We start from the raw sequence: 17,026 nt of genomic DNA, 5'->3' as shown, positions 1-17,026 counted from the left end.
TATTACCACGCTTTAAGAGGTCAGCTGAAATGTCAGTAATGCTGAATTAAGAACATAATACCAGTGGAGGGAATGAAGAGTTATTAAAAACAGTCATCAGAATTTGTATGAAAGGGTTGAGGCTGGGTCTTGTTCAGTTGTGGTATGTTTTGTCGTCTGTTGTTACAGTCTAGTACTTTATTAGGAAGGAGAGTAGATCACTGACAGCTCGGCAGATAAAACAGTTGCGAAATATGACTGTAGTTAAAAACTTAAGGCTTATTGAGTAAATAACACGTCAAGTGTCTACTGTTCTGAAGTTGCCCCCTGGGTTACAATAACGTAATGTGAAAACAAGTTTTGGTAGAATATGGCAGCTGTTGAGAGTACGCCACATGCCGAGTCTTTGCTAAAAATGAGCTGACACAATCAGCTGTTACTAGGAAACATTCTGCTTTTAGAAGGTGCCTTTTTCAGAGAGGTGGAAGAGGCTTTGACTACAAATGAGTACCCAAGAACCAGGACGATTCTGGGATCTAGTATTGTCCACAGTCTGTAACTTGGCTCTAGTTAACTGTGTCGCTGTCCTAAATCCCTCATAAGTTTCATTTAAGTGATACGCTCCGTTTTCTAACCTAAACTGTTTTGTATATGAAATTACGAACTTTAAAAAACAAACCAACCAAACCAAACAGCAAAAAACCCCAGGAGCGTGGAAGGAGAGTAAACCTGCTTTATGGAGGAGAGTGCTTTCTGATACTAAGTGGCTTCATGTCTCCTTGTGAAGAACGCTTCCAAGATGAAGGAACTACACAGAAGTAAGAGGATGACTTCTGTTTGTTATGCCTAACTTTTTTGGTTGCTTGTTTTTTTTCCTGCAGATACTCTGTGAAGAAAAAAGTGATGATTTCCCAGATCCTCTCAGACCTTCCAACTCTGGATTAGGCCGTGCGGAACTGATTGCTTCTGTCAAAAAGTGGCCCTCTTCTCTAAAGAGCACACACGTGGCCAGTTGCAGTGTCTAGCACCTAAGGCTATGACCATAGTACTTGGGATCTGTAGTGCCAATAATGCTGAGAAGCTATGCTTTGTTTTGCTGGGGCATGGGATTGTACTGTTACCAGATTCCTAAAGCTCATTGACAGTGGGGTGCTCTCTGAATTTAAAGCATATCTGGTCAGTTATTATTGTTAGAAGGTAATACATGTTACCACGTTTACTTTTTTCCCCTCCTCTTCCTTCTTCACATCCACTCGTTTGACTAGAAAAGCTTGCGAAGCAGAAACATCAAATGCCTGTGACATGAGCCATGGCTCATAGCTGTCAGTACGTGAAGGGATCGCATGTTTTACGGTTTGAGTAGGAGAGCTAATACTGCAATTTTTTAATTGCAGTAGGTGGCAATGAAAAAATATCAATTGATAACTGTTGTAAACAAGCAGAGAATTGCTTGCTGCTGTAGATAGCCAGAGGTGGGTGCTGCCCATCTGAGAATGTGATTAACGGTTTTCCATGTCTCGTACGTCTAACTGTACATAGAGCAAGGGTTTAGTGGCTCTAACAAAATGAAGAAATGAAGGGGAGCTTTCAATTAAATTTTGCTCTTAAAATCTTATCCTCAAAAATACCTTCAACTTGAAAAGAACATTCTGTCTGGCTGAGGAAAGAATTCCTCTGTGTCCCTCACTCTGACTGTATGGATAGAACTCTGTAAAGCAGCATTAGCCGTTCTCAAACCAGCCTTCTCCCTTTCATTCTTTTCATGGTTTTCCTTCTTTCTCCCTCGGTTTCATGTTGTGTTTTTAAAGAAAGACATAAATATCCTACTGGCTTTAAAGATCAGAGGCAGCTTTTAGGAATCCATGGCATTCAATTGCTTAGTCAGTAGAAGCTTTGACAAATAATCAAGGATTAAGGAAAGAGGAAGAATTTCTCTGCCACCTTCTAAATGCAGGAATCCCCCTTAACCAGTCATTTTCTAGCTGTTAACTGATGTAAATCTTCAGCTTGTCTTTACTCCAAGTAGGGGGCAAATTACATAATTCGTAAGCATTCTTGAAAAATTCACTTCATGCTGAGCCATTGCATCTTTGTAGCATATTGAGCTCATTGCAGTTTTGAAGTGATTATTTTATTCCTCCCAACGATCCTCCAAGTATAGTTTCTAGATTGTCATGTTTCAATTAAAAAAAAAATAAAAATAAAAATGATGATGTTACAGAATGTAAAACCAACCCACTCCAGACCATGCAGTTGTATTGTGAGGCATGTGAATTTTTTTGGGTGCTCCAACTATCTGGACAGTTTTGTGATATCTCACTACAGCCTCATTCAGATGTTTGTTTCTTCTCCTTCTGCACGTAGAAAGCTGTTGCTGCAGTTAGAGCCAAACAGCTGTCACGTATGGCTATTATGCCTTGGTAGAGTGTAGTTGGTATCATGTCATTTTTCATTTTTGTTATTTTAAATAACAAAGAATAATCTGTAAATGGATTTTAAGTTACTCTAGTCTGTTTACTGTGTGTTTTTTCCCTTAACTTGTGTGCTTAGTTGAGCCGTGTAGAGTTTTTGTTTGTTTTAATGGATTTCCCGTTTGTCAGTCTGTCATAACGTTCACTTTCTCTTTCTGTCTCTCTTTCTCTCTCTCATTGAGAGGCATTGAATTACGTTTTCAGTAGTAAGGCTTCTTGCCGATATGAAGGGAACTTTTCAGAAAGAGACCTGCTCTGGGTCATTTAATTTTGAATACAGTTTTCAATCGTTCAAGTTTTGGATGGTTTATATCTAATGTGTGTTTCATTTTTTTGGAAAGCTATATTTTGTATTTAGGAAATGGTATACTATTTTGCTATTTGTACTGAGTGAGTACATTGGCATAAATATAAAAATTTATATATATACATATATATAAAATATTCTTTTTGCCACACATTTTTGTGGTAAATTTGTGAGTTTGTCTGATGTTCTACCACAACGTGGCGTCTGATAACAGTGGGGTGGGGTGGGGTTTGTTATGTCTTTATTGAGTATTTAAGTACTTTTTGCAACATAAATAACTTGTTCATCTCTCGCCATTCCATCAGGCAATTTATTGTTCCAGCTGGCTATGAGAAGCTTCACTGTGTGTTTCAATGTGTCTGTCACTCAGCAATACGATCTAGGAAGGAAACCTGTAGGCATTTAGGCGTATCTTAAATAATGGGGTTTCATTCAGAATGAGCCATTCAGCTTTTATCCACTATCATTGTCTATTTAATATTTTATTATTAGCGCCTCTGTGTTTTAACTCTTAATTTATGATTATGCTAAAATGTTTAAAATTTTAATCATGATAAAAAAAACTTTCCCTGCTTCATAATGTCCAGAGCTGCTTTAACCCTGAACCATACTTTTTCTTTCTGTGATTTTTTTTTTTTTATTCCCCTCCCTGCTAAGATGAAATATTAACAAAATCTTGTTACGGTTATGACATGAAAACGGCAATCTCGCAGCATTGACTAAATGCTGTAGGAAGCTAGGTAGAAAACTTGAGAATTATGGACCGAAACAACTTCCAGATGGTCTTGGAAGTCGATAGCCAGTTATTTGAAAATGAACTGGTGGGTTTTGCAGGATTGCAGTCCCAGAACAAGCTGCTGGGTGTCATCTGGGGCCTTCATACACAGAAGAAGTAATAGGAATGATAAATTCACTTGTGTGCTGCTTCAATTCGTTCAGTTGTTCCAAAGGGGTGTATCCTTATGTTCAAGTGCTGTTGGTCAGTGCCAAGTCACCAGGGACCAATTCTCCATTTCACAAGGTGGGTGTCCAAAGAGAACTTCATACCAAGACTGCTACAGCTCCAGGGGAAGGGTATGTTTGAATTGTGTGCGTATTTTAGGTCACTTGTGAAGAGAAGAGGAAAAAAAAAAAAAAAAGGAGAAAAAAAAAAAAAAAAAGGGCTGTGCTATCACATTTTTCACTTCTGGATAACACCTTTCTTTTCTTGTGTTAAATTTATCTCGTTCATTTTAGGTCAATGTTTAAATGTACAACACTTTGAACATGTGATTTGGTTACAAAAAGTATTTGTCTTATGAATGAAGAGGTTGCTCAGCGGTTGATTAGTGCTTGAACTGCTGCTTGCAGACAGCTGTTATGGAGGATAAAGAGAGGTTTGATAAGCCAATAAAGAGCTTAAAGACAGGCTGTGGGATTTCATGGCAGAAAGACCCCGGAACAATGTGAGCCACATCTGTATTAGAGTCCTGAACATGTACTTTTGTAATTTAAACAGTTGATACTGATAATTGGAGCTTACTCTGCTGCTTTTTTTTGTTTGTTTGTTTAATCCCTGTGTTCACTCCTCTGCACGCTCACGCTGGCGTGCCTGTTAGCTGCGACCAGACAGTGCTTGTTTGCAGAGGCAGTGGCATCGTGTCCGGTCCATTTGGGTTGAGAAAGTTAGATGATACTGAGATATTAGTCTCTATAAAGGTAAAGCTCCTGATGTTGTTGTAAAGGGGAAGTTACTATCACATCCACAAAGCAGTGATTAATTACAGAAGACAGGTGAAAAAAAACCTGTAGAGCTGCGTTGCTGGGATGGGTTTTCTGTATCCTGTTTTTTCTGCTGCTTGAGCTTGCTCTTTAAAGAATCGTTAAATCTAAACCTCAGTGTTAAATGTGGGCTGTACTCTTCAGCTGTTTGTGCCTCTAAAGCGCCCGTGGCCTGCTGCCTGCACGGCGCCGGCGGTGCATGGTGCTTTACAGAACGGCCAGCTGCTGGCACAGGTTCAAATTGAGGGAGACGTACCTGCTAGTCACCAGGCGCGAGGCTGCGTGCATTCTCTTCTCTGCTCATACACTGTGTGTATACATATATATATATATAAAAATATGAATAACACGTAATACACAGTTATTAGCTAAACATCTCCTCTGGCAGGAAGTTATTGGTGCTTCGTGCTTAATTAGCAAGTCCACGTTTTGTCATTAATTGCCTCTTCACTGTCTGATCTTTCAGCAGTTACTCAAGCCAAATGCTTTGCTGTTACTTTAACATAAAAATAGTTCAAGAAATAATTTCAGGGTTGCTGTTTTAAAGTGGATGTTTAATCACCAATCATTTTATTATAATTGCTTTTAATTACTGACAGGGTGGTTTCTTCCTGTCTAGTTTTAAGACAGAATAAAGCATGGGGAGTTAAGCATTTGTAACTTTGGCAGGTTTTTTAACTGAAAATACTAGGAGTCTGGGCAGCTGTATCAGTGGACATTCCCCCAGTTTAGAGAAGTTGAACTTTTTTTTAAAAAAAAGCTTTTAATGTTATTTTGGTTTAGGATATAGTTTCTAAAAAGAAAACTTTTCTGAATAGATTTTCTACTACTGTTATCTTTCCAGAGTCGTCAGAAAAAATACCAAGCAAGTCAGAAGCTTGCATTTGTCTTAAAACATAGTGTAAATCACCATTTGAGTAGCAGGAAAGAATGATTTATTAAAAAGCAAAGTCAAAACTGTTGTTACTAGACTAAAAAAACCTACACGTAGTTTCCTTCAAGGGTACGTATGTGTGTGCGCAGGCATGCATGTGCACGTGCATGAGAAGTTGGAAAAGAGTTGCACTGTCAGGTTTGGAATCTCGTGCCTTTGCGTGGCAGACGGTTGGGTTACTTTTTCAGGGTGATGATGGGGAAGAGTGTGAGGGGTTACGGACAATTATCTTGAGAGAGAGAAGCAAGAACGAGGAGAATGAATTGCTTTGCATGCTCTTGTGCAAAAAGTTGTAGGTGGGAGGTGAGAAGAAATACTGATCGCTGGTGACTTCTCATTACTGCAAAACTTATTTTCAAGGAATAGGTGTTTTTTGTGTCCCAGTAGGACCGGTGGCAGCTCTGTTACTTTAGAATCTAAAAGGAAACTAGTACTTAGACGCTTTGTTTGTTTGTTTTTTAATTTGGAGTAGTCTTTTGGGATAGATTGTGAGCACTTTGTGTTCATGTTCAGACCAATTATGCCAGCTGCATAGGACAGCAGTTGCTGGAGCATATGAACAGGCACGTCTGTGCCCGCTGCGGGCTGGGAATCGACTGTAGAGGGTCACTGCGGGAAATGTTGTTTAGATACAAGATAAAATGCAGCAGCAGGGAAACTCCTGTAAAAGCATACTTGTAAAATTCTCTAGTTGACTACGGGACTCTGAGGGGTTAAACAGGAGGAGAGGCTTTTCCTTCATTATAATCTGTATAGGTATGTAAATAGGCAATGCCTGTATATTCTAGGATTATATATATGTATATAGAGGAATCATATATTTAATATATATAAATAATTAGTAGACACATGCATAGAATACTGTTATATTTACATTTTTATAAACCTGAAATAATACTACTTTTCCTTAGTATGAGGTTATTTACCAAGGTTTTTGTAGTAACTCATTAATAGTTGTATAAATACCTTTCAGTACTGTACATGTGGGTCTGTTGGTAATGTTGCTCCAGAAACTTGCTCCGCTTGTGAACGTAACTCATATCCATGGGTTGAAAACAGCTCTACACTTTTCTATTTTTATATGTTTTTATTAATAATTGCAGATGTGGTGTTAGCAAAACAGTAGAACTGGTAGCCCTGCTGAGAGCCTGCCCACCGGCTGGGCTCAGGAAGCGCATCGGCAGCAGCACCAGCTTTCTGCGTCCGCGTGCTCCCCAGCCAGCTCTCCTCAAGTGACTCCTGACTTGGGGACCTTTTCCATTCTCAGTCTCCCAACACCTTGTGCAGGTAGGGAATGGTGGTGGCTGCGTTGCTCTGGCAGAGTTGGGCTGACACCCACGGCTCTCTCCCGGTGGGGGTTCTTAGTTGTTGCATAGGAAAGGATCCCGGCTGCTGCTCAGCTGGGTTGCACTTGGATTGGAAAGGTGAAGCTTAATCTGTCATTCCTGTTCTCTTTATTCTCATAAAGGCAGGCATATTTATTTTTTTTTTTAACCAACATTTTACTGCAACAGTCAATATTTAGAAAACTCCTTGAAAGCTGGCAAAAGCTCTTCTTGGTTTCTAGCAATGAGGAACCCTGCCGCAAGTTGTACTGATTTCTCACAGATGTTGTAAGAAACTAAGCGCTCTGAAAGAAATCCAGATTGTAAAATCAATAGCATGGATTTTGCCTGCTGTGACTCTTCATGCCAAATCGGGTGTGTTCCACTGCAGTTTGACATGAGGTTGATCGAGGAACATTATTGTCCTGATACAGGCTTTATCAAAGCACCTCTGCCAAACTGAAAGCCAATGTCCTTATTTCTCCTCCTTGAGCTGTCAGCTTGCAGGTCTGATCTCTGCTGCTCCCAGAGACCTGTAACTTTTGCTACAGTTCATGAAATTGCCTTGTAACATTCAAGTGTATTGGGGCGAGGGGGAGGAATCCCAAGGATTTCCCTGTTTGCTGTGGGACACTCACCGACACTCTCCGCAAGTGCTCAGTTCAGGCTCCAAACCCCTTGCCACCCAGCAGCAGCCTGCTGGAAGATGCTCCGGTTGTGTGCATTTGCTCCAGGATTCGGACTGGCGAAGAGTCTTGTGTTCAGATCACACGAACAGCCTTCACTTCTTTTTTCAGGCCCTGGAACCACCCCTCTGTGAGCCGGGGAAGGTCTGGCCAGTGTCCCTCAGCGGGGGTGTCCCATGAAGAGCGTGGCTTTGCTGGGGGGCAGGGTAAGGGTGCTTGGGGGGGAAGCTCCCTTTTGAAAGGAGAGAGAGAGTGGCACCTCTGGGTGTTGCAGAACTGGGAACACATTCCAGTATCCTGCTTTGTAGACCACAGTATTCCTGAAACTTTTTTTTTTTTTTTTTTATTCTGGACACTATTTGAAATGAGGTGATACTTACATCTGAGCTCATCATTAATGAGTAAGCTCCAAAAAACCTTCAGAGCAGAGCTTTCTACCTCTGTTACTAGCTGCATCTTTCAGTGGCTTACCCGCCTTTCTGCCATGTGTTCCTGGCGTGCACTGGTCGACCGCTGAGCTGCCTCTTCCACTGTCCTGCAATGTGAAAGTAGCACCAGATATTCCTTTGTGCATTTCTGTGTATATGGCTTTCGTAGTTGGGATTTTCAAAGCACTGATACCGGGTGTTTTCAGTTTGTTCTATGAGGGGATATTTTATTTGCATCTATGTTTTTAGCTATCCTGTGATAACTTGTTGAATATTAAAAAATAAAAATATTTTGCTTCTATTGGGACATTTGTATACTCGCAACTATATTTCTGTAAACAGCTGCAGTCAAGAATAAAACAATGAAAGTTTTCATTTTGCAGTGTAAAGTCTTGTTGTGTTTTTTTCAAGGGCATCTTGAAAGTGCCATTCTTCAGCATGGAGTCAACCTGTCTGGGGCCAGGAAATGCTGGGAAGGCAGGAGCCCATGCCAAGTTGTGCCTGTGGCGGTGTGTCCTGCTGCAGCTGGTGCGTTAAGAAAAGGCACTGTGTTGTGCCTATGCTTTTAAAATACTGCAATGTTTCTTTTTGACTTTGTGGCACGAAGTCTAAAGTAACCTTTGTGGCGCACTACCCAAACCCCAGCCTGAAAATTATAGAGCATTCAAGGAAATAGTTTTCGTTGTCAGCCTGCAGCAGGATTTTGTCTCCGAGGGAGCTGGGGAGATGCAGAGGTCTCCCCCAGGGTGGTCTGGGGGCTGCGCTGCCTCAGGGAGGTGATGCCAGAAGTCCTAAGCCAAGATGAATGGGAGTTTCTGCTTCGCTAGAATGTGTGGGTGTGAGTGTGCGTGCATGCATTAGCACAGTCCCCCTTTATCTGCATCTTTAGTGTATTTACGCTAATGTGCTAAAAATGATGTGGGGTTGTTGATGTGGGGTTGCTGAGGCTCGGGTGTGTGTCCCCCTTCTCGCAGACCTGCTCCAGGGATGGTGACCTCTGGCAGTCAGTGCCTGTAATTTTGAAAAACTACAGCAGGCCTAAGAATCTGCAGCTGCCCCAGGAGCTGGCCAGAAGGCTTTATTGTGGAAGTTTTAACTGGATTTATCCAAAAGGCTTTCCTCTGCACCCACTGCCCTGGGCAGCGCCCACCGCCACAGTCAGATGTGGCTGTCCTGCAGCGGGGCAAATGCAACCTCCTGCCACTGGCTTCTGCCCCTCTGGAGCTGCCAGCCCTGCTGCAAGCATTCATTATCCACCCATCTCATTAGTGTCACTGTGGTGCCACGGGACAAAAGAAAAATCCTGAGAAACCCTCCCTCGTCCCCAGTCTCTTCCTCTCGAGGCTCAGAGAAAGAGAGAAAGGCACAGGCCAGCCCGTGAGCCTGGCACAAGCAGCTGCACATATGAGACAGAACCACGGTGCTGCCGGGTTTTGTGTTTATTAGCAATGCCGGCATTGCCAGGGGCCAAGGAGGGATGCTGCTACCACGGCCTGCTCCCCCCGGCTCTGGCAGGCACCTCCAAACCCAACAACTCCCACCCCAGTCACTGCTGCTCTTCAGGCACCAGAGAAGCGTGGCAGGAAAGGCCCCGGCCCCTGCCCAGGGCGGCCGTTCTCAGAAGGGCGTTGGGAGAGCCCTTGCCCCACCGGAGCTACTAGGCAGCAACGCGCAAAGCACGGGCGGCTGGTCCTTCCCCTGCAGCACAGGCTGTGGTGGGCCCCGACCAGCCCTTCACCTCCTCTTCACAAACTTTTTTGTCACAGCGTTGGGGTTGAGGCGCCTCCTGCCAGCACCCAGGGCTGCGTCCCGGATTTGCAGATTGGCTGCGCGGCTGTAGACGTCGTTTTCCACAAAGGGTGAGACACCGGCGATGTAGTCGGGGTCAAAGACATTGGTTTTCTGCCTGGCCTTGCGGGACAGCCGCTGCTGTGGGAAGGGCTGGTCTTCCACCAGGTGAGGGTTGTTGGCGTGCTTCCCTCCTCGCGGGGCTGGCAGTGGGTACTGCCAAGAGAAAAGCAGTCATTAAACTCTTGCTCCAAGGGACTTCAAGGTGACTGCAGGCCTCTAGCAAACAGGAAACTAAGCCCAAAAGCCCTGGAGCCAAGGGGAACAGCTGGAGGACAATCATGGCTTTGCTTTGATTCCCACCTGCCAATGCTTCCCTCCAACATGCCGGCCACAGGCCAGGCTTGCTTGTCCCAGCAGCAGCTGCCCTGTGCGTGACGTACAGCTACTCACCCTGAGCCCCCGGGGGTTCAGCACCTTGGGGTTGCGAGAGAAATGCATGTGGAGGCTCCCGTCATCGCTGACGCTCACTGCCACCTTCTTCAGGGTCTTGTTACCACAGTGGGCACAGAAAACCTTGGTCATGTCTGAAGTGGTCCTGCAAGACAGGGACAAAAGGGGTTTACCGCTCCCTGGGCCACAGAATACAGGCTTAGCCCATGAGCGGGATCATCCAGCAAGCACCACGTGGCCGTGCCATGGGCAGTGCCGCTCTGTGCGCACACACTCACTTGAAGCAGCCATGGCAGCGGAGGATGTAGCTCCTGGCCTGGCGGATCAGCATGCCGTTCACTGCCAGCACGTGGAGGCCCATCTGCAGCAGCACATTCTGTAACAGGGAGGGAGAAACCATGATACCATGAGCTGGGACCAGCCGCGGGAGTTTTAACCAGGGTCTGCCAGCCCAGGCAGCAGGAGAGGCTGATGGAAGCGACACCAATGGGCTTTGTAGAGGTCTCTGCAATGGAGAGAACTGGCTAGTTTTAGGATAAAAGGAGCTGTCAGAACGCTCCTGTCACCCTGTCCAGGGAATGGGGCAATGTGCTCCTCCATCCCCGTGTGCTGGTTTAACCAGCCCAGAGGTTTGAGCAATCTGAGACTCTGCCCTCAGCCCACCCTGCCGGCCCCTCGTGCTCCGGAGCCTGGATCGGGTCCTGTGCTGGGCAGCCACCAGCACTCACCTGCATGGCAAAATCAGTGGTGACGCAGCCGACCTGGATACCGACAGGAGCAGTGTCACAGTGCCCCGTGTCCTGCTGGACCTGCCTGAGATTGCTAGGTGTTATCCAACCCTCATCGTCGCTCTCCTCCTCATTATCCTCCTCTTCATCAGCACTGGCCCCATTGTCAGAGCTCTGGTGCTCCTCAGTGGGCTCTGGGCTAACGGAGATGGCTTGAGCGTTCTGCGGTGGAGGAGACAGTCAGCTATGGCACCCGCAGCCGAAGAGGCTGGCCAGAAACCAGGGCAGTGAGGAGAGGAGGCTCCGGGTCTCACCAGCAGCTCCTGCAGCTCCTCCTCGATGCTGGGCAGGGGGGCTCGCCAGTAGAGGAAGGAGCTGAACTCATCGCACTCAGGTGGGACCACGCTCCTCTCAGGGCTGGGACGACGCTGACCCTTCCCCAGGCGCTTCTGCTGGAGGGACACACAGGGTGTCCCTCGGCCACGGCTGCTCGTGGGCTCTGCGAGGCCGCATGCAAGTGCCTTACCTTGGGAGCGCTGCGGCCCCGTCCCTTACCTTGGCGGGCAGGTGGAAGCCGGCGAGGTGCAGGGGGGCCTCGGGGTGCCGCGGGGTGGAGCTGAGCCGCACCTGGGGGAGCAGCGCAGGGGGTCGGCGGGGCCCGATCCCGGGGGGGGGGGGGGGGCGCGGCGGTAGGGGGCCCTACCTTGTCCTGGGGCTCCCAGCGCAGGCAGCCGGGGCCGTCGGTCTCGGCCTGCAGCTGGCAGGTGAGGGCAAGCACCTGCAGGTCGGCGGCCGACAGGCTGGGGTAGTCGCCGGTCTTCTTGGAGAACTCGGTCACTGCGGGGCGGGCAGAGGGGCGCCGTGGGGCCGGGCTGGGGGGGCCCGGGCGGCGGGGAGCCGGGCCGGGGCGGGGGGGGCTGGTGCCGGTACTCACCGAGGCGCAGGAGGTCGGGCCGCGGGCGGCGGAGGCGCAGCTCGCAGGGCAGCGCGGCCAGGCGGCGGCGGGTCGGCCTGTCACGGATCTCGGCCAGCACCTCGGGCACGGTGTACAGGTGCTGCGCGATGTCCTGCAGGCAGCGCCGTCAGACCGGCCCGGTGCCCCCGGCCCCCCCGGCCCCCCGTACCCCGGTACCTGCAGTGGGGCGGCGCTCAGGAAGGCGCCGGTGTCGGCCACGACGTGCGCCACGCGCGCCATGGCCGCCCGTCCCATGGCCCCCCCCGGCCCCCGTAGTGGCCGCGCTGCCCGCTGGGAGCCGGGGTCCGGGCGGGGCACGCCGGGAGCTTCCGCGCGGCGTGGTCAGGTGACCGGCGCGTGTCACATGACGGCGGGTGCTGGAGCCGGAAGCGGGAGCGGAGCGGGCGCCGGTAACTCGGGCGGCGGGACGGGGCGGGGGCTGTCCAGGACGGCTCGGACCCACCCCTCAGGCGCTTCCCGCTGGGCGGGCAGGACCCGCCGGGGTGCCCCGGGGGCTGCTCAGCCGCGGGCTCTGCCCGCCCCGGGGTGGTACCGGCTTGGCCCGGTGAGGCCCGGGGCCGGCGCGGGGGTCTGCCCCGGCCGCTGCCATCTCTCCTCCGCGCCGCCCGCCGCAGCGCTTTGCCTCCTCTCGCTCCTCGCGGCGGCCCTCTCTGCCCGGCCCGGTTCTTTGCCGGGCGAACCGGCAGCCGGCTCCAGCTGTGGGGCAGGACCCGGCCCGGTCCCGTGGGGCTGCCCGGTTGCCGGGCCGCTGTCCCGGCCGTGGCGCGGCCCCGCGGGTGAGCCTGGTGGTCGTGGGGAGGCGGCAGGGCTGCCCGCTTCCCCGGCGGCGAGGCCGGGCCGTCGGCAGCGGGAGCGGGGAGGGCAGGCCGCCGGCGGGGCAGGCCCGGGGCCGCGCTAGGGCCAGGCCAGCCCGGGAGAGGGCGAGGGCGGGCACTAGGCCGGTGGGGAGGGGAGCGGCGCCCACCGCAGAGGGGTTTCCCGGTAGCTGAGGGGTGGTTAACCTGGCCGGGGACATTAAAACAAGCGATAGCGACATGTAGAATCAGGGAAAGAGAAAAGCGGAAAAAGAGTCAAGGTTTAAGAGCAGGAAGGAGAGAGGCTGCCCAGACGGGACGGCTGCGTCACCTCACGGGCAGGTGCGCTGAGGAAAGCAGCGGCCGGGCGGCCCCAGGGCCCTCTGGTGCCACGGGGTGCCCGGGCGGCTCTGGGGGCACGGGGCAGGCACGTGGGGCCCAGCAGGAGTGGGGGAGAGCGGCAGGGCTGCGAGGGGACGCGTGTGCAGGGTAGGGGCTGGGAAGGGGAAACGCCTTGGTGACAGACAGCGCTCGGTGGTTAACGCACCCCAGGTCACCTGGGACAGTGGGCAGAGGGCGTCAGGGCCGGTGAGGCTGGCAGCACCGGGGGGTGGTTGGAGCAGAGGCAAAGAAGCGCCGGTGGCTGCGAGGGAGGAGCAGGGTCCAGAGTCCCCGCCGCAGGGGAGCGAGCCTTGGGTCCTGCTGTAGTAACTGCGTGGCACAAGTCACCAGTGTTAGTGTGACAACAGCCCTAAGGACAGGCGCGCTGGTGGGTCCAGCCTGGGGCTGGGCACAGGCTGGTGCAGGGGTGCTGCGCAGCTGGCTGTTCTCTGCGGGCCACCTTAACGGCACTAGTGAAATGAGCGGTGGTGCGGAGCTGGGGAGTCATAACAAACACAAGGAATAACAATAACCTAAGGGAAGGCTGGGGTGATCTGTGGGCCAGGATAATTGGACTAGGAGTAGGTGTAGTAATAGTAAGTGCAATTAGGCTCGTGAAAGATCTCCCTCTGTAAGTCGGCTGCCCCACTAACAAGGGGGCAGAGATCACCACGTGTTAGCGAGCCTCCAGCCACTGTCTGACAGAGCCAAAACAGCAGCAAGGCTGCTACCAAGTGAGGTTTTCCAGGCAGAGAGGGGTTTGTACAAGGCACCAGCCAGGCCTCGGCTGAGTGTGGGGCACTGGACAGGTTTGCCAGGTTGTGCGGGGTGGGGTGTGAGGTCACACGGAGATGGAGAGCAGAGGCCTTGATTCACAAGAGGGCATTTAAACAGGAACCTGGCTTTGCAGTGGAGCTTGGTAAGGTCTAGTGAGAATGTGGGGAGAGGGGCAGGGAAGACAGGCTCCTGCACAAGGAGGGAGGTGGCAGAGGCTGGAACAGCTGGAGGTCTCATCTCCCCTTTTCATACTTCCCTCCCGCTGGTCAGGATGGTGAGAGGCTGGCAGGCACTCTGGTCTGGGGCCAGGCAGGAGGGGTGCTCTTGGCTTTGGTGGCTTGGGAGGGGAATCACATTTGACCCTGTCTGAGCCCTTGCTGCCCTGGGCAACAGTATTGAGGCTCGTCTTTGCTCCTGTGCAGAGGTGGGCAACAAATGTTCCCTATCTGCCGTGCTGTGTCAGGGGCTTGCGCATGCAGGGACCCTCTGGTCTGTGACCTTGACGGTCCACAGGCGCCTGTGCTCTGCACATCATCTCCAGCTCCTCTGCCTGGGAAGTGCAGAGAGGAGGACTGCTGCCCGCAGGCTTAGGAGGATGGTGTGAGTCAATAGCTGACTCTGTGGTCCCAGACCAAGCACCTCGTGCTTCTGCGTGATACGTGACCTCATACTTCTATTTTGTGGTCAGTCGTTTTAGCAGAGGTGCCCAATCACATATTCCATGAGCATCCCTGAGTGTTACAGCTTGTGTCCTTCCTGCCTGCTCCCTGTCCCTGCTGGGTGACTCCAGGGAAAAGCTGCAGCAGAAGGGGCAGGGGGAAGCGCTGTGCCTGCGGTGACAGTGACGTGGTGCCGGAGAGCGAGAAAGTGGTGAGCGCTTGGGGAAGTGGAGGTCTGGGCTCGCAGCCTGCTCTGCAGTATGATCCTTCCGTATGTTCAGAGCAGCTGTGGTCTTTGTCCCTTCCACAGTGTGTTAGGATAGATGAGACCAATTTTTCTGTGGGGTTTTGTTGCCAGGAGGAGACCCAGGCTGCCCTCGAGGGATGCGGCTGCTTCCCTGTACTGTGACCAGACCTTCCTCTACTCTGCGGTTGTCACTGTCCCATCCTTTCCGAGGGACCCCTTGTGCTGTGGCCACGCAGGCTGCTCCTGAGCCAGTGTTGCTGCTCGGCGGCACAGAGCAGGGTGTGAGGCTGTGTATCTGCTGAAGGCTTTGGAGGGTGCTCTGTCCTCACGCCGGCTGTGACTGGCAGTCATCTTTGGGTCAGGGTAAGCTGCAGCTGCCTAAGTAGGGTGCCCAGAGGGCTGAGTGTTGCCCAGCTCGGCTCAGATATCTTCAGGCCATGGTGGCACCACTGAAGGGAGATTCTTCTCCCTAGGACGCAGCGTTTCTGTTGCCTGTGGTGTAAGGCTGGTTTACCAGGAGCGAGAGGGAACCTGGGTTTACTGGGCATGTGCATATCAGTGGCCAAGTCTCCCTGCTGTGTGGGTCACTTGCAGTGGCAGCCAGGCTGTGTTTGGGCCCAGAGAGGCTGGACCCCCCCAGTGCAGCCCCAGCTTCCTGCACAGGATGGGATCGGTGCTGAGGTGTCTCCTGTCTCTCTGCTTCCAGCTAGGGGTGATGCCATGGCCGCTGCGAGCTCCAGCAGGGCCAGGGCTGGGCCACCCTGCGAGAAGTCCCAGCTCTCCGTGAAAGGTGGGTCCCACTGCCTCGCTGGAGGTGGGGCTGGGGGTCCCGCGGTGGGGAGTCTGGATTTTGGGTGCGTCTGGTCCAGGTCTGCTGCCTGCGCCCCAGGCTGGGAGATCTCGTGGGGAGCAAGGGCTGGGGCTGGCCAGCACTGCCCCGCGTTCCACGGGTGCCCGGGGAAGCTGGGCAGCCATCGGCTGGGCTCTGCCGCTTCCTCTCCCCGCTGCTGGTGGGACGTGGCTCTGTGGCCCGGCCAGGGCCGCGTTGGTGCTCCCGTGGCCGCGAGATGGCTCCCAACGCCTGGAGCTGCGTCCCTTGGAGCTCCGTCCTGGTCTCTGCCCCGCAGCCCCTGCGCAGGGCACTGCTGACCTGGGGGGTGCCTCTGCCCAGCGGCTCTGGCAGAGCCCCTTTGCCCCCAGCTTGCTCACCAACCCTGGGGTAGGTAGGGCCTTGTCTGCGGGGACCGTGACACTCCTGCAGCGTGTGGGTGAAGCTGGGGACAGGCAGTGAGCAGGGGCTGGGGGCAGGAGCACCTGCATCTGGCCATTGCTGCCATCAGGAGAATCACTTCCTGCTCCCTGCAACCCCCCTCCCCCTCCCTGCCCGCCCGGCTGAAAGCAGTTTGACTCTGCAGCGAGTCCTGGCACCCCGAGCTGGTGGGGGGTGGGTGGGGGTGGGGGGTGGAGGACACCCCTGCAGCTGCCTGACCCTCTGCCTGTCCCCCCTGCCCAGTTGTATCTGTGAAGCCCAAGGCACACAGCCGCCCGTCCCGCATGAACTGCTACGTGGAGGTGTCAGGCGATGGGCTGCCCAGTGAGACCAAGAAGACGGGGAAGCAGATTGGGAGCTCTGAGCTGCTGTGGAACGAGACCCTTGTCCTGTAAGTCTACATGACCCACCTGGTGTGGGGCTGATGCCGGGGATGGCCCCGTGCTCCCTGGGGTACCCCACTGTGCTGTTGGCTGGAGCTGCTCAGATGCTGGTGATCTTTGCCCCCAGCAGATGAGGACACTGGCAGGCAGAGCCAGGCTGGAGGGCAGGGTGTTTGGGCAGGGTGTCTCCCATCGCCCCCGTGGCCTTGCCCACCTCCCTCTGCTCCCTGGCTTTGGCCAGGGGAGAGCACTGCCTGTTCCCCAGGCATGGAGCGGGGATGCAGCCATCATGACAGCCCCTTTCTCTGGTCTCGGCAGGAACGTCACAGCTCAGAGCCACTTGGACCTGAAGGTGTGGAGCTGCCATACCCTGAGGAACGAGCTGCTGGGCACCGCCTCCATCAGCCTCAGCAGCCTGCTGAAGAGTGGTGGGAAACGTATGTACGAGCCAGACCCCACCAGGGTCCCTCAGCTTCCACCCTGGCTGGAGCCCCCCTGCCCCACCGGGTCCTGCCGCCTTGCCTGCCCCTAGGTGCTCGGTGGGGAGGAGCGGTGGTGGCTGCCACGGCTCCCGGGAGGGAACAAGGCACCATTGTGTGCCCTGGGCCGCCTGTTGGGGCTGGGGGGCCGGGGCGTGACGGAAGCCATACCTCCATTAGCCAGGGTGCTGCAGCCTGTG

At 52.4% G+C, this 17,026-nt stretch overlaps 3 protein-coding genes across 11 annotated transcripts in view; 2 read left to right on the top strand and 1 right to left on the bottom strand.

The window, feature by feature from the left end:
• Positions 1 to 8,266, top strand: part of NFAT5 (nuclear factor of activated T cells 5) — a 75,846-nt gene extending 67,580 nt beyond the window's left edge. For all 5 annotated transcript variants that reach the window (XM_040614986.1, XM_040614985.1, XM_040614984.1 and 2 more), the window contains one exon: positions 861 to 8,266. The gene's annotated coding sequence lies outside the window, so the exon portion shown is untranslated. The remainder of the gene's footprint in view (positions 1 to 860) is intronic.
• Positions 8,267 to 9,315: 1,049 nt separating this feature from the next.
• On the bottom strand, positions 9,316 to 12,126 carry NOB1 (NIN1 (RPN12) binding protein 1 homolog). 2 transcript variants are annotated; one of them, XM_040615806.1, is made up of 9 exons: positions 11,993 to 12,126; positions 11,795 to 11,927; positions 11,564 to 11,697; positions 11,416 to 11,487; positions 11,175 to 11,312; positions 10,861 to 11,082; positions 10,411 to 10,508; positions 10,133 to 10,277; positions 9,316 to 9,895 (listed from the first exon to the last, which is right to left on the bottom strand). In XM_040615806.1, the coding sequence occupies exons 1-9, from the start codon at positions 12,068 to 12,070 to the stop codon at positions 9,626 to 9,628; spliced, it is 1,290 nt and encodes a 429-aa protein (XP_040471740.1). In that variant the 5' UTR covers positions 12,071 to 12,126; the 3' UTR covers positions 9,316 to 9,625. The 2 variants fall into 2 exon arrangements, with proteins under 2 accessions (XP_040471740.1, XP_040471741.1); XM_040615807.1 differs by having other exon boundaries at positions 11,175 to 11,309.
• A 45-nt stretch (positions 12,127 to 12,171) lies between these two features.
• WWP2 (WW domain containing E3 ubiquitin protein ligase 2) overlaps positions 12,172 to 17,026 on the top strand; it is a 43,559-nt gene continuing 38,704 nt past the window's right edge. For 2 of the 4 annotated variants that reach the window (XM_040615803.1, XM_040615798.1), the window contains exons 1-4: positions 12,172 to 12,225; positions 15,401 to 15,484; positions 16,208 to 16,355; positions 16,666 to 16,784. In XM_040615803.1, coding sequence (XP_040471737.1) covers positions 12,180 to 12,225; positions 15,401 to 15,484; positions 16,208 to 16,355; positions 16,666 to 16,784 — 397 coding nt within the window. In that variant the 5' untranslated portion in view covers positions 12,172 to 12,179. Of the gene's footprint in view, positions 12,226 to 13,146; positions 14,659 to 14,805; positions 15,058 to 15,400; positions 15,485 to 16,207; positions 16,356 to 16,665; positions 16,785 to 17,026 lie in introns of those variants that run through there. The other 2 variants (XM_040615799.1, XM_040615802.1) reach the window with 2 other exon arrangements.

This window comes from Falco naumanni, chromosome 15, assembly GCF_017639655.2.
Source record: "Falco naumanni isolate bFalNau1 chromosome 15, bFalNau1.pat, whole genome shotgun sequence".
NCBI lineage: Eukaryota > Metazoa > Chordata > Aves > Falconiformes > Falconidae > Falco > Falco naumanni.
Note: the sequence above shows the minus strand (reverse complement) of the source record. Positions and strands in the feature narration are given on the sequence as shown.

Coding starts and splice junctions, on each gene's coding strand:
- NOB1 (XM_040615806.1), bottom strand. CDS start 12,070: ATGGGACGGGCGGCCATGGCGCGCGTGGCGCACGTCGTGGCCGACACC. Junction 11,083..11,174: donor AGGAGCTGCAGGAGCTGCTG/GTGAGACCCGGA, acceptor CCTCCACCGCAG/AACGCTCAAGCCATCTCCGT. Junction 10,509..10,860: donor CCACTGATTTTGCCATGCAG/GTGAGTGCTGGT, acceptor TCCCTGTTACAG/AATGTGCTGCTGCAGATGGG.